The 21,112-nt window shown below is 36.3% G+C and overlaps 3 protein-coding genes across 9 annotated transcripts in view; 2 read left to right on the forward strand and 1 right to left on the reverse strand.

Moving 5' to 3' along the window:
• Positions 1-6,924, forward strand: stx5al (syntaxin 5A, like). The gene is made up of 11 exons (XM_079847424.1): positions 1-76; positions 765-993; positions 1,139-1,209; positions 2,428-2,483; positions 2,570-2,640; positions 2,738-2,854; positions 2,944-3,000; positions 3,094-3,175; positions 3,268-3,365; positions 3,459-3,580; positions 5,510-6,924. The coding sequence occupies exons 2-11, from the start codon at positions 784-786 to the stop codon at positions 5,667-5,669; spliced, it is 1,044 nt and encodes a 347-aa protein (XP_079703550.1). The 5' UTR covers positions 1-76; positions 765-783; the 3' UTR covers positions 5,670-6,924.
• On the reverse strand, positions 6,419-16,433 carry LOC307144838 (protein RD3). 3 transcript variants are annotated; one of them, XM_079847433.1, is made up of 3 exons: positions 8,824-9,117; positions 8,348-8,643; positions 6,419-7,647 (listed from the first exon to the last, which is right to left on the reverse strand). In XM_079847433.1, the coding sequence occupies exons 2-3, from the start codon at positions 8,641-8,643 to the stop codon at positions 7,329-7,331; spliced, it is 615 nt and encodes a 204-aa protein (XP_079703559.1). In that variant the 5' UTR covers positions 8,824-9,117; the 3' UTR covers positions 6,419-7,328. The 3 variants fall into 3 exon arrangements, with proteins under 3 accessions (XP_079703559.1, XP_079703558.1, XP_079703560.1); XM_079847432.1 differs by lacking the exon at positions 8,824-9,117 and adding an exon at positions 16,274-16,433 and having other exon boundaries at positions 6,890-7,647; XM_079847434.1 differs by lacking the exon at positions 8,824-9,117 and adding an exon at positions 16,280-16,427 and having other exon boundaries at positions 7,060-7,647.
• kcnk4b (potassium channel, subfamily K, member 4b) overlaps positions 14,853-21,112 on the forward strand; it is a 10,147-nt gene continuing 3,887 nt past the window's right edge. For 2 of the 5 annotated variants that reach the window (XM_079847417.1, XM_079847416.1), the window contains exons 1-7: positions 14,869-15,076; positions 17,237-17,360; positions 17,539-17,800; positions 18,936-19,056; positions 19,205-19,365; positions 19,767-19,953; positions 20,906-21,045. In XM_079847417.1, coding sequence (XP_079703543.1) covers positions 17,612-17,800; positions 18,936-19,056; positions 19,205-19,365; positions 19,767-19,953; positions 20,906-21,045 — 798 coding nt within the window. In that variant the 5' untranslated portion in view covers positions 14,869-15,076; positions 17,237-17,360; positions 17,539-17,611. Of the gene's footprint in view, positions 15,077-17,236; positions 17,361-17,538; positions 17,801-18,935; positions 19,057-19,204; positions 19,366-19,766; positions 19,954-20,905; positions 21,046-21,112 lie in introns of all 5 variants that reach the window. The other 3 variants (XM_079847418.1, XM_079847419.1, XM_079847420.1) reach the window with 3 other exon arrangements.

Consider the following 21,112-nt stretch of genomic DNA (forward strand, 5'->3'; position numbering starts at 1 on the left):
AGTGACGTCGATATGTGTGTTAAGACCCGGATATTATTCACAGCCTGCACAGTTCAGCCATCAGAGAGGCAGAGTGGTGAGAAATGAATCCTTATATCTTTCAGCTCACATGTTGTCATTTCCCCCTCAGTACCTCACGACAGCGCTGCTCACATATTCAGATGCGTGTGAAGATTGTTTGACCGATGAAAGCATCTATAATCACACATTCATTCTGCTACATAGCTTAGCAGCTAGCTAGAGTTGGTTGTCAGTCAAAGAATATCAAAATTATTGCAAAAATAATGAGATACGCTGTCATACTATCGTATTCTTCTGTTTTTATAACGGCGACTTTACGTAGATGATACAGGACAATCACAACTAGCAGGAGTCTATAGACATGCTGTATAGGTAGGCTAGCTAGACAGCTGTTTTGAAGAGAGATATTAAATTGAAGTGACAGTTAAGACATTGAAAATGTTACAAAAGATTTCTATTTCAAATAAATGCTTCTTTGTATTCATGTAAATATGTATCATGGGCTCCACTAAAACATGTAGCACTGTTATCAATTGATAATTATAAGAAATGTTCAAAACAGAACATTATATCATAGACACATTCCCAGTGCTGTCTGGATGCTCTCTAGGTTATGAGACAACCACAGATGCATAATTTAAATGATAAAACAAGCATCTGCAGAAGAATCAAAGTGAAACTGGAGGTTAGTTTTGCTGTTAATACACTTTCACCTTGATTGATTTCTCTTTGCCCCTCTTAAGGTGATGAGTTGGTGCATCGATGAACGCACGTCGCCGTCACGGTCCTAGAGGCAGCCAGGACGGGGTGTACACTGGGCCTTCTCAGACCCAGTCCCAGCTGGTCCAGCAGCTGGAAACCCCCCTGGCTGTCCCAGCACCCATCGCCCCCGTCATAGACACATTCAGCATGTCCTGCCGAGACCGTACCAGCGAGTTTCAATCTGTGTGCAAGTCCCTGCTGGGGAGACAGGTGCAATAACTATTGATTCATACTGTCTGGGAACCTGCGAGTGGCTAATGATAAGTTCAACAATATAGTTTCCTTTTAGTGGAGATTGTGTTCATACTGGTGGTAGCATGAGTTGAAAAAAACAATGTTTTGTGTCCTCTTCCAGAATGGAGCACAGCCTGTCAGAGCTGTCAACAGTGCAGTCAGAGAGCGGAGTGAATTCACGCTCTTTGCTAAGTGAGTTAAACAAATTCGTAATCACTCATATACAGTTCAGAAGGAAAGCTTGGTTTACCTGGTTTCTGGAATGGACTGGTCATAAAATGTAATCTGATCTTCAAATAAGTAACAGCAATACACACATGCACAGTCTGCTTAAATCAATAACACACATACAGTTTCAAGTGTTTCGTGAATATGATTTTTACAAATATCATGAATTATTCTTCATTATATTATTATATAAGTGACTGTTTTGAATATAAATGTATACACTACTGTTAAAAAGTTTGGGGTTAGTAAGATTTTTAAGTTTTGGGTCAGTAAGAAGTTAATTTTATTCAGCAAGGAAAGTGGCAGGAAAGACATTAATAATGCTACAAAAGATTTCTATTTAAAATAAATGCTGTTCATTTGACCTTTATATTCATCAAAGAATCCTGAAAAAAAAAATGTTTCCACAAAAGTATTAAGCAGCACAACTTTTTTCAACACTGAAAATAATAAGACATTTTTCTTGAGCATCAAATTAACATATTAGAATTATTTCTGAAGGATCATGTGACTGAAGACTTTGGGAAAAAATCAGCTTTGCCATCACAGAAATAAGTTACATTTAGTTGCATGTATTAAAATAGAAAACATATATTTTAAATTGTATATTTTTTCACAGTTTTACTGGTAGTTTTGATCAGTTAAATGCATCCTCGGTGAGCATAAGAGAGCATAAAACATTTTTAAAAAATCTTACTGACCTCAAACATTTGAATGGTGGTGTACATATTTTTTCTAAGAAGGAATAGAAAAAGATTATTACGAACTGAGGTTTTCTTTTCAAGAATTACATTTCTTTATGACTTCCATTATGTATATGGACTTTATTCAAAGCATTGTAAGTATAAGATGCATTTTAATGCATTTGTCTATAAATCAATAGATCTGGTCTAAATAAATAAATAAATGAGCATCATGTAATTGACCCAAAAGTCAAACTCAAAACTTATGAATGATTTTTCTGTTGTTTGTTCATTGATGTTGAAGATCAGATCAAATTTTATGACCAATTTCCTGGAAAATCCAGAGGGTTCACAGACTTTTTCCTGCAACTGTATTTAGCATGGGCACCGAGACGCTGCATTTGACCTATAATTTATTCAGACCTACTTAAGCTTTAATGGTCTGTGTTATTTCATCGACTTGGCGTTATGACAGATATTGACCGCATCTTATTAACAGGCGAATTGGAAGAGACCTCAGCAACACTTTTGCCAAGTTGGAGAAGCTCACAATTCGTACGTATCTTGTATCCCTCGCCATCTCACACATGTATCACAGCGGACTGTTTTCGACGTGTAACTCAATCTGTTTACATCTGCAGTTGCCAAAAGAAAGTCCCTTTTTGATGACAAAGCAACTGAAATTGATGAACTCACTTACATTGTGAAACAGGTTAGGGTGATTCTTCCTTCTCCTTCGCCAAGGATACATTATTCTGTCTGTCCATTTCATACTGTAATCTAATTCATAACTGCCTGTGTTCATTCAGGACATCAACAGTCTGAATAAGCAGATAGCTGGCCTGCAGGAACTCGTTCGATCACGGAGTGGACAGAATGGCAGACATCTTCAGACACATTCCAACACCATCGTAGTCTCATTACAGGTATTAACCTCTGGCATTAGTGCTCAATCACGAAGTAAAGATGTCTAGTGGACTTTCGCCTGGAATGAAACATTGTTTTCTGTTTGTAGTCCAAACTGGCATCGATGTCAAGTGACTTCAAGTCAGTATTGGAGGTCAGAACAGAGGTAATTGATTTACTTGTCTGGTGTGGGATGCTGCATGCTAAATTGTGGATCATTTGTATGATGTTTGGGGTATTTTTTTTTCTCTCTGTTTAGAACTTGAAGCAGCAGAGAAGTAGACAAGAGGAGTTTTCTCAGACTCCTGCCCCATCATCCTCTTTTCATGCCAACAGCTTCAGTAAGAGCATCTCCACTCAAATAAAAGCTAAGACAACGTCCGCCTTTATACATTCATGTAGTTATTCTTCCCTTTTGCTTCTCTTTTAACAGACAATTCAGTTCTTATGCAGGACGACTCCAAGAAGACAGATATATCTATAGATATGGACCTCAACTCCAGTCAGCAGATGCAGTTAATCAATGAACGGGTATTATTTGTTCAGCGAGTGTGTTGTAACAGTACAGCTGCAGGTAAACTCATTCAAATGTGTTTGAATCACTGTTGATATGTGTCTGTTTAGGATTCATACATTCAGAACCGTGCAGACACTATGCAGAATATAGAGTCCACCATTGTGGAGCTCGGCTCCATATTTCAGCAGCTGGCTCACATGGTGAAAGAACAGGAAGAGACCGTACAGAGGTAAGGAAAAAATGTGTTTCTTTTATGTCTGGAAGGATCTTATTTGATAGGTTCTTCATCAGGAGGTATTCATGGTCCATTTAGATTTTAGATTTTCTGACATTGTCTGCTCCAAATTTTCACCTATACCAGTGTTGTTATTGATAATAAAAACTTGCAAATCGTTTTAGATAATTGAATTAAAGCTAAAATCAAATAAACTTAAACCGAAATCAAATAAATTAAAGCTAAATGGATGTATTAAAAAAACTAAAAGTAATAAAAATGATAAAAGCACAAATGAAATGAAAATGAAAACTGAAAATATAAAAATAAAAGCTAATTCAAAATATTCAAATTATTATGCCCTTTTACGAAGTCTTGATTTTGTTTTTGGGTGTACTAGAATATGCTTTCATAGTAATATGTGTAGCATGCGTAGCAACATATAAAAATGATTTAAATGTGGAACATTATGACTTCATAAAGCCTGGAAAAATCCCGTTGTAGTACAAACGAATCATTTTTTGTAGTTCCTGAAAAGTGGATTCTATTAAGTAAAATATCTCCCTTTGGAGTGGACATTGAGCTTTGTAACCTTGCAGATCTTTTTTATGCTCAAACAGCAACATTACACACTAACTAAAGTTGAAAAACTAAAGTTAAATACTTTAAAAGTAAATACTAAATAATAAAATAACACTGACCTATATCCAGAAATGTAGGTCGGATTCAAGCACAAGCCTTTTTCTATTTCACATTTTCAGCGTCTAATCAATAAGAAAATGTGTTTTTCCCCATTTTCTTCCATTTGTGGTCAGGTCATCATGGTCTGTGATCATAATGAAAAGCTCTCTGCCATTGTAATCGGCACTTTTACTGCTTCAGTAACAGTTAGCCTGCAGTTCCTTCAGAAGTAAATGGTACCAGTAAAAAAAAATTCTCAATTGATGTAATGGTTCAGGTTGTTTTTAATATGCCAACAAACTGACTCCAGTTATAAATCTTCCGACATACACTACCGTTTACGTCATACACTACAGCAAGGATACATTAAAGCAGAGGTCTTCAACCCTCCTAGAGACAGCAAATACATACTGTCTGAGTAGGTACTACACTTTCATTTACTTCATGACTGTTTAAAAGGTATGTTCTATATATGTTCTGTATTTTCGGATGCAGCTACTGTCCTGCAAAATTTATTTCCAACCTGCTTCAGCACACTTGCCTGAGATTTTCAAGCGATCCTGAAGAGCTGGATTATCTGGTTCAGGTGTGTTTGATTAGGGCTGGAGCTGACCTCGACAGTGGGGGAATCAAGTTTCCCTTCATTCCAAGGTTAGAGGGCATCAAGGCACGTCCGAATCCAATGTTAGCTTCGCTTCCTGTCTCCTGAGATACCTTCATCTGATTGATTTTTGAAGGCAGCATAGATATATCCTTTGCTGCCTTTGATATCCCACAATCCTGTGCTTTGCATTCTGTGACAGTTGAGCTAAAAAAGAAAGATGGCCTCTGAAAGTTGCGGTTGGTGGTCAGTTTGACCACTTCTGATGTCATTTTCTAGCAACAAATTATTATTGTAGTAATAAATATTATTAGTTTTCACCAAAGCTTTCTCTATTTTGCTGTAGATCATTAAACCGTTACGCTGCCTCAGAAGTCTGTCCGAAATCAGTTTTGTGAGGTTCCTTCATTCACAAACGCTGCCTGAAGAGTCATTGTCTGATAGGGCAGCGAGGCAAGCTTTCAGACACAGCCTGGGTCTCCAGGATCAAAATTGGCAAAGACTTTTATAATGTTACAAAATAGTTTTAGTTCAATTTGATCAAATAAATTCAGCATTGGTGAGCATTATGAGACATAAAATGAAAAAAACGTACCAACCCCGAACAGCATTGTATGAACAAAAAGTGATTATTTCCATTGCACTTCTTTCTTCCCTGACAGAATTGATGCTAATGTAGAAGACACTCAGCTGAATGTGGACCTAGCGCACACAGAGATCCTCAAATATTTCCAGTCGGTGTCCAGCAACCGCTGGCTGCTCATTAAGATGTTCCTAATCCTCGTCATCTTTTTCATTGTCTTTGTGGTTTTCATGACCTGACGTCCACTTTTAAGAGAGGCAGATTTGAGGAATCGGGGATTCTCAGTATTTGAAGAGTGAAAGGGGCTGTTGTCTCTTTCTCTTTCTGTCTTTTCTTGGCTCTTTCTATGCTTACAGGCTGCTGACCTCTCTTTTAGTGATCTTTTTCCCAAAATTGGTGAATTTATAAGAGCAGTTGTCAGTTTGTAGTCAATTTAAAATAGTCGATAAATGTTTAATTTATGCCTGTCCATTTCAATTTCAATTTAATACGTTTGGTATCTGTAACTCTTGGAAATGATTTCCCATATTTTGGTTTTCTAAATCAAACAGATTACAGAGAGATAAAGCCCGCGATCATGACATGGATAAAAAAAAACAGTTTTAACGTATTCTGGATCATTGGATCAATGTGATTAGCATTAATCATGGTATACACCTTCAGACAGCACTTCTTCTAAGACCTTGTCATGCATTTGCATTTTTTTCCCTCTCTTTTGTCTAAATATACTATGCTGGGGTTTTTACTATACTATGCTGCAGTTAGCAGTCAAGCCATCTCAAATTACGCTAATGCTTCTACACTTTTATGGTGACTGCCTAGAGGTTTTGACATGTATTCTTTGTATTTTTGATTTTGGGATCGATTACCACTGTTCTAAATAGAGATCCGTATTTGGAGCTAGTGGCCTTTTCCAATTTTGGTCAAAGCAGAGAAATGCTTTTACATGAAAGTTGCACATGATTCAAACAGGAATTAAAAAAAAATATTTTTCAATGGATGTTTCAATCATCCTTTACAAGCTTGTTTGTACATTAATGTTCAGCTTGTTGAAATTTCTAATTGTATGGTCTTGAGGTCCATGAGAATACTGCTTTCCTCAATGTAAATGGTGTTTTCTATAGAATACATCCATTTGTGTTTAACTGAGACATTGAGATTGGAGGAAAGTTTTACCATTTGTGAAAAGCATACTGTAAAGATTTAAAAAATGGAAATAGAAATGTATGCTTTATTGTAATGTCTGTTTGTCCTTTTTATTTTCTACAGTAGCATATGTGGTGCATAACTTAAAATTCATGAGATTACTAATAAAGTTAGCTGTTTTTAAATAGAGGACAAAAGTGGCATTTTTTAAAGCAATGATGTTTAATTCTTGCATTTGATAAATATGCCACATTTAATAGAAGGGAAGCATATGAAAAGGTTCATATCAGCAAGACCATGATGTAAACTGCTTGAAATAATGCCAGTAAACCTTTTATCCACAAAAAATCTTAAGCAGCACAACTGTTTCCAACATTGCTTATATAATAAGAAACCAGCATATTAGAATGATTTCTGAAGGATCATGTGACACCGAAGACTGTAGTAATGGCTGCTCAAAATTCAGCTTTGATATCACAGGAATAAATTACGTCCTAAAATATATTTAAATAGAAAATGTCACATTTGATGGAATGGAAGTCTACAAAAGATTCATGATGAATCAGCTAAGACCATGCTGTAAAAATGCTTGAAATACTGCTTGAATAAGAAAAAAAAGGGGCATAATGCCAGTAAAGCTTTCTTCCATTATAACTGAGGAACAAGCAATGCTATCAAACAATCTGTGTAAAAAAAAAAAAACAGCTAGTTGCCAGTATCATAAAGAGTTTTCTATTCCAAACACAGCGTGTTCAGGTTGGCGCTCTTTCTTCCACTACACTGATATCTGGCATGCTCCTGATCCTCCTGTTCCTGTGGATATTGTCTTCATCCTCATCTTCCTCCTCGGGTAGCCGTCCCGCTGTGACCCTGCTCCAGAGCGGGTTGATGCGGAGCCGTGAGCGCAGGTTGATGACAGACATGCTCTTACTGCGATTGGCCCGAGTCTTCTGCGCTCTCTCCCTGGTTGCCCCCTCCTCCACCTCGTCCAGGTAGTTGCAAAGAACGGAACGGAACAGACGAGACACCTCAGTCACATCTGGCTCTTCCTCTGACACCACTTTCCTCAGCCTAAACAAAACATAAAAGCAGATTAAATCTAAAAGATTGTTCTTCTTGGTCAAATCTGAAGAGGTTTGTGATTTAATCGCATTTAAGTTCAGTCTTTGTAATATTGTTATAAACAGTAACCATAGGTTAATTGTTTTGTTGCAAGCCAATGTGATTTTATTTTATTACTTAGCCTATTTTAGTTTAGTATTACTATTTTAATTTTAATTTAGTTTTGTTTTCTAGAGTGTTCAGAATATTTGGTGTTCTTTAGCAATTTCAGTACAGCAATTACAGTACTTATGGTATTGAAAATAAATATGTAATTTTTTTATTCATGTGCCCTCATAAACTTTCATCAAAATAACTTCCCCTCCCTCCGCAGGCTCTTTTCCTCTCTGATGACGTGTTTACTGGCGTGAGGGCGGGACAACCTGTCAATTACATGTGATTGCAGCAATGGCAAATCACGACGATCCAATCAATCCCGAAAGACAAATCAAAGTCCCGCCCTACATTTCTTCGTGTTCGCGAAGCCGTTTCATTCGTATATTAACACAATAGGGAAGAAAAAAACAGACTTCCATTTCAAGCCGACTTTAAAAACATCGACGCCCCTTAAAGTAATTGTATGATTCACAAACTTTGCTGTCGGTTTAAGCATTGTTCAGTAAAGTGTAGCCTGTAGCCTATTTGTTCAGTAAAGACGTATGTAGCCTACCTGAGAATGAGGGGACCGCATTGGGAGGGAGGGATCTTTGCACACAGATCCTGGAGCTCCAGTATCTCGCCAGGTGGAATCTCGTAGGAGGACTTCGGTGGAACTGCAGCCAGCCAGCTGTAATCCACACAGGAGCCTCGCCTTCGGTTCTCCGTCGCCCTCTCCTGGCGGACACGCTCAGCGCGCTTCACCAAAAAGCCCAACTCGAAAAGCAGCATCTTAGTTACCAGTTCCTCAGGCGAACGCTGACCGGGAACCTCGGGTTCCTTGGAGAACACTGATAACCAGAGGAACATCTGAAATGGTAAAGAATTGTGAAGTGTACTATAAACCAACTATACAGCGATCACTTGCGCGCCAAAGCGTGCTGACGATACACAAACTCCTGAGTTATGGTAGCCGATTCAAAATAGTGAATAATAAATGGCACATAAACAACATTTTCCAAAAATTGGTTCAAGAGTTATGGGACTTACATTCTCCTAGATGTGCAAAAGGTTGGTTATTTTCTCACTGGAACTTTCCATCAAATTGGTCTGAAATATTTACTCAGGAGTGCATGGTTAAACCGACAGCACACGTCTTTATCACATGGCAGTCAGTTCTGTCCCTCTCAACACCAGATAAAGGGCTAAAGATAATCCCCTATGATAATAATCTACTGTAAAGCCACATTTCAGTGGTTCATCACTGGCAAAGGAAAAAACAACTTAGTCTAGGTAAACTGTCCTTCCACACATGTAAACCAATTTGATCACAAACTGTTGACTGGTGACCTCATTCTGATGGAATATGCATGAATAGGATTATTCCTATTACACAATGTAGAATTAGATCCCAATCCTCTGAATAAACACTGCTCAGGCCCCCTGCTGTCCTTTTGTACAGGCGAAAAAAATGATATGAAATCAGATTAGCAACATAGAGAAATATAATAGCTTTGCAGCTCTCATTTTTCAGACATGTCTGTAGCATAATTCATCCCATTTTCCTTTTACAGAGGAAACTCAAGTTGTAGAGTATGACATAATACTAATATTTGTCAGAACTTGACTTTCAAACAGAAGAAGCTGGAGATCGAAGTTAAAATTGATTTAATTTCTTGTTATGTTCCTTATGCCACTGAACTTCTCACATTTACTCTTTGGCCTCCTGTCTCCCCACTCTTGTTAAAAGCCCTGGGAAATTGCTAGGATTAGATTAATGTGTAATGTAAGAGTTCTTAAGTACTGGTGTTCAGAGAAGAGCTGCCACTCCGCATGTGTCTGTCAGTCTAGGAATGAGGAAAAAGCCAACTCAGCTCATTTTTTCCCAATGATTTCAAACTTCCTGTCATATCTGAACAAGTCCAGGAATGTGTGTTTTTAATGGATAATAAATGGAGACCTTCTAAATTATTTATGGTTTTAAAAAAGTTTTTACTTTTTTATTTTTACTGCTTTTTGTACATTTGTTTATTGAAAATGTGCATTTAGCCATGCATGGTTTTGTTTGCTTGCTCAAAAATCATTTTGAAAATCCACAAAAACCACAATGAAAATCCTTTTTTATTATTATTAAAAAGCTTACTTTTTATGGGACAGAGGACACAACCCATATTCCTTTCTTCATACTCATCTACTTTTTTTCACGCTCACTTCCATCTCTGCAAATTCAGTTCCTGCTAAAATACCCGTCCATTATTTCAATCAATTTTGGCGTTTTAAACCAGTGACTCCTCTCCCATCCATTCTTCTCTGTTAGGCATTATCACATTGCTTTCTACAGTTACAGTTGCTAGTATGTTCATATTTTATCTTTAAATATTTCAGTGTGGACTTTAATGTGCAAATGATATCAAAACACATTATTGAGGGAACGGAAACTGATACTGGTGGTCACTTCAACCCAAAGAAAAAAAGCACGGATTGTCCCATATTTCCACAGTTGATAGGAAAGAACTTAATCTGAATTAAGAATTCATCTGTCATGAAATCAGAGACATATCTTATTTGGAGGAAAATTATCTCTCTAAACATGATTATAACTTGCATACTATTTACATGAGATTAACATTCAATGGAGTAAGAAATGAATGCTTATTCCCTAGTGCATTTGTATTTAATCCATGATTATATGTAATGTATATATTTCTCTATAATAATAATACTTTATAACCTATCCCAGGGCAAAGGCTATATTAATTTTAAAGTATTAATAATAAAATAATTATAATTACAATAATTATAATTAAATATTAATAATAATTATTATTATGGTAACACTTTGAATTGCAATGTTACACATTTTCTGTGCAGTACCTCCAAAAATTCATGTTTCTTTTTTTATTATAACTCAGTTCTTATTTAAACTTTAGAAAAACAATGTTACAAACGTATATTTTCCTTATATAGAAGTCACTTTAGGTATAAGTGTCTGCCAATTTATAAATATGTAATGTAACTAATGTAAAATGACTTTATTAGAAATGAGGAATTATGAAAAATAACTTAAACATTCCCTTATTTATTAAATTATACAAATCATTTTATTTATTTTTTTCACATCATCTTATTATTGTCTCCATAAGACTTATAGCAAACAAACACCCCTCCCTTCCTGATCAGTTTTTATATTTATACCCCAGTATGTTGTCACCATAAATCTGCCATATGCATCTGTTCAGGACGCGGGTCTGATTTATCTCGGCTTGCCTTTGAGTAATAAAATTCCTCCATTGCTTGTGGAGCCAAAAATTTGAGACGGTGATCCAGAACCTCTCTCACAAATTACACTGAGGGATCAAAGTGGGTATAAAAGTTTATTTAGAGAGTGCAAAATGAATCAAAGTCTTGTGTCAGATGGCATATGAGGTCTAGATCTATGTCTGCTCTAAGAGAAAAAGAAGAAAGACTTATATGATTGGTATAGAGGTGCACGTTTGCTGTTACCTACACTATTCAGATGTGTTTGGCAAAAATCATTCTCCACTGAGAGAGAAAAAGACAGAGATGCCTTAATGGACTTTGCTGAAGCATGTTTTTTTTTGTATCAGAGTCCAAGTCTTGTTAAAATGAGTAAAAGCCAAGTGTATTTCATCCCCAGCACAGATGGCACCTAGCCCAGTGTAAACAGCACCGCTACATCAGTTAATTGCAAACTTTATGCTGACAAAGAGACGACTGCACCGCTTAACCCTGTGAAGCAGGAATTATTCAATCACAACTTTCCTATTTCTTATTCAAAACAAGAATATAACCATTGGCCATCCATCCAACAGTGTTTCCCGCTACGAAAGGCTCCAGCATCTATCTATCTATCTATCTATCTATCTATCTATCTATCTATCTATCTATCTAAGAATATAAGGCCATGTCTAGAAACAGTTTAAAGATTGTCAAAATTATGACAGTGGATTTGAATCTCGAATGAGATATAATGTATTTTGAGAGAGTTACAGACAACTGTCCACTGCGATATAATAAAGTTGTAGATATTCCAGAGGAACTCTGTGCATCATCACTTTCAGTCGTCATAAAAAACATATAAAGAGGACTGTCAAATAGAAATAGAAGTAAAGGTCAAACGTAATCATGCATGGTGTTTTGGATGTAACATCACACCCTGAATAACTGCCATGGCTAACACAGTTTTTTTTTTTTTTTTTTTTTTTTTTTTCCAATCGCTAGGACACAGTCATTTCTCAATACTTTCCAAAACTCTTCACACAGTGCACAACATCAGTTTATCTGGGCTAAACTGAAGATTGTTTATCATTTATTTGGCACAAAATGCATTCAATGACTACATCTTTCAAATTGCATGAATACATTTCTCACTTAGACACAACCACCAGCTAAACTCTATACCCACATTTGCATGTTTAGGCTACATACTCTTTTCAAAACTGTTAATCTTAAATTCAAAAACTAACATAATACAAAATTGAATAAGTCAGCAATTTGCTACATTTTTATAGTAAATCCATATTGAAATATATTACAAATCTAAAAAATGAAATGCACCTGAACGCCTACACAGATGTTAGTCTTTCATTTTCATCACCATCCGTACAAAAGAGGAAAACTTTTAGGAATAATTTTATACTGTAATGTAAACATGGACAATGTAACATGCACCATAAGTGATTTCTAAACAGAGAATGTCATTCTTGTTTTGTAAAGAAATGTTTAATATAAAAGCAAATTGTATAATGCTGCCTGTTGTTTGTGTTTTTTAGGTCATTGTTTTATGAGTGTTATGGAAGAATGAGTATAGATTTTTGACATGTAGGCTAGTGTTTTGGTAGTTTTAGTGCATAGTGCTCTACCAAACTGGAGGTTGGTTCGGAGATCTGTGTGAAGAGTTAAAAAAGTGACTTATAGTATTGAGAAATGTAGTCCTAGCGATTATAAAAAGAACTGTAAAGACCCTTGCACACTGGGTCCAAAATTCGCGTCCGAAATTTTCGCACGTTAAAAAATAAATACGACCTCACGTTATGTCAGTCACGCTTGCACACTCCCTCCGAAACTTTCGTCCGTCAAAAATATAATCGCGGTTTTTCGCATCTGTAGCAAGCATTTTGAATGGTGTTTTGACAATTCAGAGCCACCGAATGCGAAAAACGCATGCGATAATTTCGGACTCGGTGTGCAAGGGCCTTAAGGTTTGGATCGAACCTTATCCAAAAAAAAAAAAAATGACAGACGAAAGTTTCGGAGGCAGCGTGCAAGCGTGATTGACATAACGTTACGTGAGGTCGTATTTATTTTTTAACGTGCGAAAATTTCGGACGCGAATTGTGCGAGGACATTAAATGTTTACGATAATTTAACACAACTACTGTTTTCATCTGCTGAAATCCTCTTGCACCTCCAAAAGGGCTCAGGTAAAAACTGTCACTCAATGACTTGTGTGAAAGAATCTCTGTCAGCAAATAGACAGTTGACCTGCATATGCAGCCATTTAATTATTTTTGTGCCTGACTGTTGAGAGAGCTCCAAATGAGCCACTAATGTTACACTTCGCTCATTACACTATCACTGCCCACAGGGGGATAATCCTTCCCACACTTGTTAACATAGTATCTGGCTGCTGACGTGACCTTGTAAGTCAAGCTTTTTGGTGTGAAGAGGGGTGTTTTGGGCATGAGCCAGCGACGAGAATGCAGAGATGGTGTTGCTTCCTCTTTGCAGCAGCAACATTAGTAGCCTTGTGATACATCATCATGAATAATAGAGAGTTTTTGATGGATTCCTTATCTGGTTATGTAATGGCTTTATTGGTGATGGCTGTAGTATATTAATGTTACACAAACGTAGTGTTTTCCCCTCTGGCTTCGAGCTTTCCTTTTTATCTTAAACAAAAACCTCATTGTTTTCAACTGATGATCTTTACAAACAAAATCAATTACAGGTGGTGATACACATACAATGCTTCATTGTCACGTGTGACTATATCATGAGAAGTGTAACTCCAACCCTGGCAGGTCTGAGCATGTGGCCGCTGGCATACAGCTCAGAGAACCGTGCAACGTCTGCAATGCTACAGCTGCACTTCCCAGTAAGTTATGCACATTAGATACTCTCATACAGACACAAGCATATGGGAAGCGTGTGATAGAAGGAGAGCAAAAGCAAAGGAGGGGAGGCTGAAAAAGATAGTTTTCTGTATTTCAGATGTCTTGCACTTCCTACTACTACTTCTTCTATAGCAAATATGAGAGACAGTCAGCGGAGGTTATGAAATATACTGGCCAATATAATGTGTGAGTGACCAAAAGCATACTGTGATTAAAACTTGGAAGTTTTTCATCTTTGTTTTTCAAACAGCATTATATTAATCTAGGTTCATGTTCATTTATAAATGTGAAAAAATAGAATTATTTCAAATGTAGAAATTTTAATTAGTTAATGTGTAGGCGTAGTTAATGAACATGAATTAAGAATTAATATTATTTTTTAATATTAAAAATCACTTAAATATATACAGTGCTGGGTAGTAACTGATTACATGTAATCTGGATTGTAATCAGATTTAAAAAAAAAGAATTACTTTTAATAGGATTATATTACGTATTATTATTAAAATGTACACTCTCACATAATTTCATATTTACGTGGAATGCAATGCAGCACTGTATACACATAGTAGAAGTTATTATCTATTATCTAGAGGTTATATCTATAAAACCTCATCGTAAAGTGTTTCCAAATAATCATCCAGAAGGATCATCTATTTAGATGTTTAGTAATTTTTTGTTTTGTTTTTGAGTTTATGCACACATGTCCCCATAATGGCATTTCCGAGTGGAAAGTAAACCCATCCATTAAACTGAAATAAACTGGGCCAGGAAACGAATGATCCGAAGGGAAAGACCAATTAGCTGATCAAGCTCAGAATCTCTGCATCGACCCCACCCTTTCCCTTTTTCTTTCTTTCTTTCTTTCCTCTCTCTCTTTCTCCATCCTTTACTGTGGTATAGCCCTTCCCTGCTCTGCTGATCCCACCCTCTCCCACATACACACACAAACACTCTCACAAACATGCTGACATTCTCGCGTACACTCACTCACTCTCTCAGCTCATTGAGTACCTTTTCATTCTTGGACACTTAGCAACAGTCTCTCCACACACACACATTCACTTACACACCCTGTGGAAGGAATCCTGCAGTTTGCGGCTGCAGTTCTCTGGACATGCCGGACCGTCTGCTCTGAGGTGGGAGATGGGCTTGAGAGCTTGTGTGTAAGAATCTGTTCTTGATTCCTTCTGTAATATTAGTGCTAATGTAAGCAAATGTTGCTGCCACAGTCCTGCATGGAAGTTCATTCCCTCCTGGTGGGTTATGTGATGGTCTGTTTGGGAGATTTATTTACTAATGCAATGTTTTGCATACATTTCTTAAAGGTACATTTTGCATAAAAATTGAACTGTTAAATTATAAGTTTAGTGTACTGAGTCAAATCAAACGGACTGTCTAATTATAAAGATGTAAAATAACATATTCATGATAAAATCATCATGTTATCACAAAAATTATTTCAAAATTATGCATGCTTTTATACCAACAACTAAAATATAGCAGTAATAGGAAGTTGTGAATTTACACAATACTGTAAGTGCATTGGAAATTTACATTCAGTCTGAGGAATCGACTTGCATGGGTGGTAATTAGATATATATTTTTGGGAGATTGCCTTTGGCTTGATTAATTAGTAGATCTAATTGGCAGAATGTCTGTATATTTGCTGGTTCGCCAGAGCAGTTTTTATTGTGAGCTTGCAACTACGCAGTCAGCAGATCCTCCAGCGCTCCATATCAAACTCTAAACCCAATAACTGCCACAGACATTTCGGCCTCCTGACATTTGAAGCTTCTCAGATCTCACACACGCACACATACACATTTGCACGCACATGAGGAGTTAGCCGTACACTCATAAACACAAATACTGTCCTCAATATAACCCACAGCGGATACCATTACAAATATCTCTTGATACTATAAATTAAAAATATTAGAACTTGGATATAAATATGGGAGAGCATATTTTTGCAATAGCTGTTAGATATAGTGAACAATAAAATTACTTTCAGAGAGTCAACTAAATAGTGAAGGTAGATTTTAATTAACTGAAAACTTGAACTGTATTTTTCGCTATATATTTAGATCGTCACAAGTGTTTTTACATTTTATAAACGTATACATTTGATTAATTATTAAAACTTATAGATATTGTAAAAAATTATTGTTGGTTTAACTTAAAAAAGTAAGTAACTTGGTTGCCTTAAAATTTTGAGTTCACTGAAATTAAAAATTTGTTGTATAAACTCAAAATATACATATACAGTATATACAAATTCTTATTCATGATACTTTTCCTTCACATAATCATTTATCCACAACTTACACGGTCTTAACAGACTCTAAAGTGCTTCTTACCCTCACTTTCTGTAATTTGATTCAGCATAGGTGAGCTCATATTCTGTATTGACAAGAATCTTCTTGTGTCCCAAATTCACCTCTCTGTCCTGTTAACAGGTTTGGTTTGCCTAACAGCTGGTTAATGGACTGATGTTGTTCATTTAAGTAACACAGAAGAGATAAGTGTTTTGTTTTGTGAGTTTTGTTGACTGTGAAGGTGCAACCTCTGTGACATGACGGGAGCCACCTGGCCCTCAGTGTGATTCCTGTCAATATAAACGTCCACCAAAATCCAAAAATACATTTGTTTAAAGTTAGGCAAGCATTCAGAGCAGCTTCACAGTGGGCACCAGGGCTTTGTGTTTTATGTGTTGATGGCGTGCCATCAATGTCATTTCCTTTAAATCAGCAAAAGGACCTAAAAATAGACTTCTACAATTCATGTATGGTTTATAATATATATATATATATATATATATATATATATATATATATATATGTAAACATAAACAATATCTACACTACCATTCAAAAGTTTGGGGTCAGTAAGCTTTTTAAAAAATAATAAATTAATCCATTCATTTAGAAAGGATCCATTCAATTGATCAAAAGTGACAGTAGACATTTATAATGTTACAAAATATTTCTGTTTCAAATAAATGCTGTTCTGTTGACTTTCTTTCAAAGAATCCTGAACAAAATGTATCAGTTTCCACAAAAATTCCATGGCACAGCTTTTTCAACATTGATAATAATAATAATACATATTTATTTAGCACTAAATCTGCATATTAGAATGATTTCTGAAGGATCATGTGACACTGAAGGCTGGTGTAATGATGCTGAAAATTCAGCTTTGCCATCATAGAAAACTATAGAACTATAGAAAAAAATTGTTATTTTAAATTGTAATAATATTTCACAATATAACTGTTTTTACTGTATTTTTTAAACAAATAATTGCAGTCTTTTTGCCCTCAGTGTCCCCTCAATCAGATCACAAGGTCGAGGGGTTTCTGTGTGGGTACATATCCAGAGACTCTATACTTAGCAACTGCCACAGACGGAGCTGGACAAGCCGGAAAAGAGAGAAGGAAAAGGACAGGTTTGTGGTTGAATGTTTCCTTTGGATGAAATTGTGAAAGTATAGACCAACACCCATATTGCAGCTTTAATGGGTTAGACCAAAATCCTCTGTAAAGTTGTTTTGTTGTCATGCTTAAGCTTTCACTGTGAAATGATTGCAACTTTCTTTAATGGGTTCGGCTGGTTTTGCACTGCAGTCTTGTCCCCAGGAGGACAAGCACTCGAAGTGGAAAGGACAAGAAACGAACAGACTCTCGCAGACGTTCAGCTATGAATTCCACCACGCTTTTATTTGTCCTCGCTGGGGTGCTCCTGTACTTAGTGATGGGGGCTTTGGTGTTCAATGCCCTGGAGGCCCCGAATGAGGAAAGCCACCACGTCCAGCTGCAAACCACCCGTCAAGAGTTCCTGGGCAACTACACATGTGTAGATCCTGACCGTCTAGAGCACCTGATAGGGGTAAGTATTGTTGCAACTGACATTTATTTTTTAATCGATTAATCTGGTAAATTATTGCTTCAATTAATCAGATTTTTATAAAAACCACATTTTCATTTTGTATATACTGAAAAACCTATCAATGTTTCCTATCCTATCCTCCAAACAATGTTCAAATTGAGGTCTATGAAAACAAATACAGGTAACACTTTAGTTTAGGGTCCAATTCTCACTACTAACTAGTTGATTATTAGCATGCATATTACTAGCATATTGGCTGTTTATTAGTGCTTATAAAGCACATATTAATGCCTTATTCTGCATGATCATATTCTACATCCTTTAATCCTACCCAATACCTAAACTTAACAACTACCTTACTAACTATTAATAAGCAATCAGGAGTTTATTGAGGCAAAAGTCGTGGTTAATAGTTTGTTAATAGTGAGAATTGGACTCTAATCTAAAGTGTGACCGAAATACAGATGAATGCTGTACATTATATGCACAAAAAAGCTTCAAAATATAAACATTACATTATAAAAAAATAAAAAAATCACTGTTATTTATTGGCAATATTGTCAATTTGAATCCATTTGATTTTGATATTTTTTTATTGCGACGTTATTAGTCAACATCATTTCACTTTGTCTGTTTGTCTTGTGTTATTAAGTACGTAAATTTAACGGAGATTGTCAGGACATGCGTAATAGCCAAAGCTTGCATGAATTTACATATAAATATATTATGTGTAGATTAAGCGCTCAAGTATAAAACACACAAACCTGACAGGGCAACTGACATGCAATGAGCCTCTTTGAAGGGTTTCAGTTTCATTTCAACTTGCTTTTGACAACTTGGGGTCGTGCACGTTTCCCAGAACAGAAATTTCCACAGAAATACTTTTCATTACTGTAAAATGATATCACTGGCAGAGTAATCCGTGCACAACACACAGACCCGTTTATTTGATAATGAAATTGTTAATTATTTTCATTATATTATTATCGAACAGCCCTAGAAGTAAATATTAACTTTAAGAAAACTGTTATATGCAACACTGGCTTGTATCATGTAACATTAAGTTAAAACAATAGGACATTATCCAACTTTAATGTCTATCCTCTTTTCTCTACCCTTCATTGTTTCTATATAGACGGTGGCAATGGCTATCAGTGTTGGCATTGACCCCAACAATTCCACCAATGCCACATTCAGCACCAGTTGGGACCTGGCCAGCGCTTTCTTCTTCTGTGGCACCATTATCACCACCATCGGTATGGGATTGCCACGTCACTGGCCGGACACACCTGCATGTTAAAGCCAGAACCTGGCCTGGCCTCTGCATTCTGGGGATCATTGGCACTGTGAAATGTTTAAATATATCTGCCATCAGATCACAGCAAGTGTTTGTCTGTGGTCCAGGTTATGGGAACATCTCTCCAAAGACAACGTGGGGTCAGTTCTTCTGTATCTGGTATACACTGGTGGGCATTCCCTTGTTTGGATTTCTGTTGGGTGCCGCTGGAGACCATCTGGGGACATCACTGAGGAACGCCATTGCTAAAGTTGAAGCTCTTTTATGGGTAAATGATGATGAATACAAACATAACCTCACAGGACAACTGTTAACATTTAAAGAGAAAGAGTTCACTGAATGACCTGGGAGACAAATAATTGATTTAGTTTAAAAGCATCTAGAAATTGGATGTCTATTTTTCAGTCAATATGACAAACATGTATGGAAGTCCATTTCCACTTCAGAGTAAAAAATAAAACAGGTAATCCTGAGATAAAGTTAAAGTTTCTTATAAAATAAAATCAGATATAAATTTTTTCCCCCAAAATTATTATTATTTAAGAAATGATCTTTATATATATATAATATATATAGGCTTCCATACACATTCCTGGCTCTTTGTCGCAATTGTTAATTTCAAGCTTATTATGAATTTTTTCTTCAGTCTTCCTTATCTTCTCCATTCAGAAGTGGAAGGTGAGCCCAACCATTGTGCGCGTCATCACCGCTGTGCTCTCCATCCTGCTGGGCTGCGTTCTCTTCGTCTTTGTGCCAATTTTAGTCTTCCGGAGGGTTGAAAATTGGAGTCTGCTAGAATCAGCCTACTTTGTGGTCATCACCCTCACAACTGTGGGCTTTGGAGACTATGTTGCAGGTAACACTGGATGAAATCCTGAAATGTTTCCTCACTTGTTTCCCATGTAATGTTTCCTCACTTGATGCTTTGCAACAGTTTAAGAAGTAGTTTGCATTTCATTTTGAGATTTATTTTCCATGAAATGTGATATTAAAACACAAACCACTGCAGCCATCCTGTGATGGGCATTTAATGGGTTGATCTTTTTATATTAATGGTTCAAATCTACCACTGACCACATCATTTAACAGGCCAGTTTGGTTTGGTTTTCAAATGGCTGAACTGAAACTACAAAGTGACTTGCAATGCTAAACATCGTACCTATATTTTACAAGAAACAAAAGGATATTTCATCCAAAATGCAAATTCTGTTATCATTTACTCAACCTTATGGCATTCCAAACCTGCATGACTTTCTTATGCAGAACACAAAATAAGATGTTTCAAAGAATATTTCAGCTTGACTTTAGTATGAAAGTCAATATGACCCAAAACATTCAAGATCCAAAAAAGGACACAAAGGTAGCATTAAATTAATCCACACAATTTGACTGGTACATTCCGTTCGAAGCCATATGATAATTGATGAACAGATCACAATAACCTTTTATTCAATCTCAAATAAAATCACAGACTACATAAAATATGGCGACACAAACCTCAAACTTCACCTACTGTCAAAACTTAATGGTTCTTGTTCATCACTTGACCACACACTTTACTTTTATGTCAATCTTGGAGCTTGAAAGTTTTGGGTCCCATTGATTTTCATAATATGGATAAAAACAGTTGAAATCATCCTCAAAATATTTTCTTTTGTGTTCCACAGAAGAACCAAAGTCAAACAGGTTTGGAACTGCATGAAGGTGATGACGTGATTATAGAAATTAAATTTTTTTTGGCGAACAATCCCTTTAATTTGAATAAATGACTTGATCTTTATGTATTTTTTACATTTTTTGTCCATCAGGTGATGGTGAAGCAGGTGAACATCATTGGTACAAGCCTCTGGTGTGGTTCTGGGTTTTGTTTGGTTTGGCCTACTTTGTGTCCATTCTTTCCATGATCGGGAACTGGATTCTGGTTCTTACCAAAAAAACCCGAGCTGAGGTAAGCCTATGATTAAATCATGATGTCAAATAAAAAATTTATAACCAAATGTCTTGTTTAGAGTAGT

Source organism: Squalius cephalus (genome assembly GCF_949319135.1).
Source record: "Squalius cephalus genome assembly, chromosome: 17".
Classification (NCBI taxonomy): domain Eukaryota; kingdom Metazoa; phylum Chordata; class Actinopteri; order Cypriniformes; family Leuciscidae; genus Squalius; species Squalius cephalus.

Bases quoted from the DNA above. Each gene is read 5' to 3' on its own strand.
- LOC307144838 (XM_079847433.1), bottom strand. From the start codon at position 8,643: ATGTTCCTCTGGTTATCAGTGTTCTCCAAGGAACCCGAGGTTCCCGGT. The intron at 7,648-8,347 runs GTAGGCTACATA...TGTTTTGTTTAG, and splicing joins TGCGGTCCCCTCATTCTCAG to GCTGAGGAAAGTGGTGTCAG.
- stx5al (XM_079847424.1), top strand. From the start codon at position 784: ATGAACGCACGTCGCCGTCACGGTCCTAGAGGCAGCCAGGACGGGGTG. The intron at 994-1,138 runs GTGCAATAACTA...GTCCTCTTCCAG, and splicing joins AGTCCCTGCTGGGGAGACAG to AATGGAGCACAGCCTGTCAG. The intron at 2,641-2,737 runs GTTAGGGTGATT...GTGTTCATTCAG, and splicing joins TCACTTACATTGTGAAACAG to GACATCAACAGTCTGAATAA.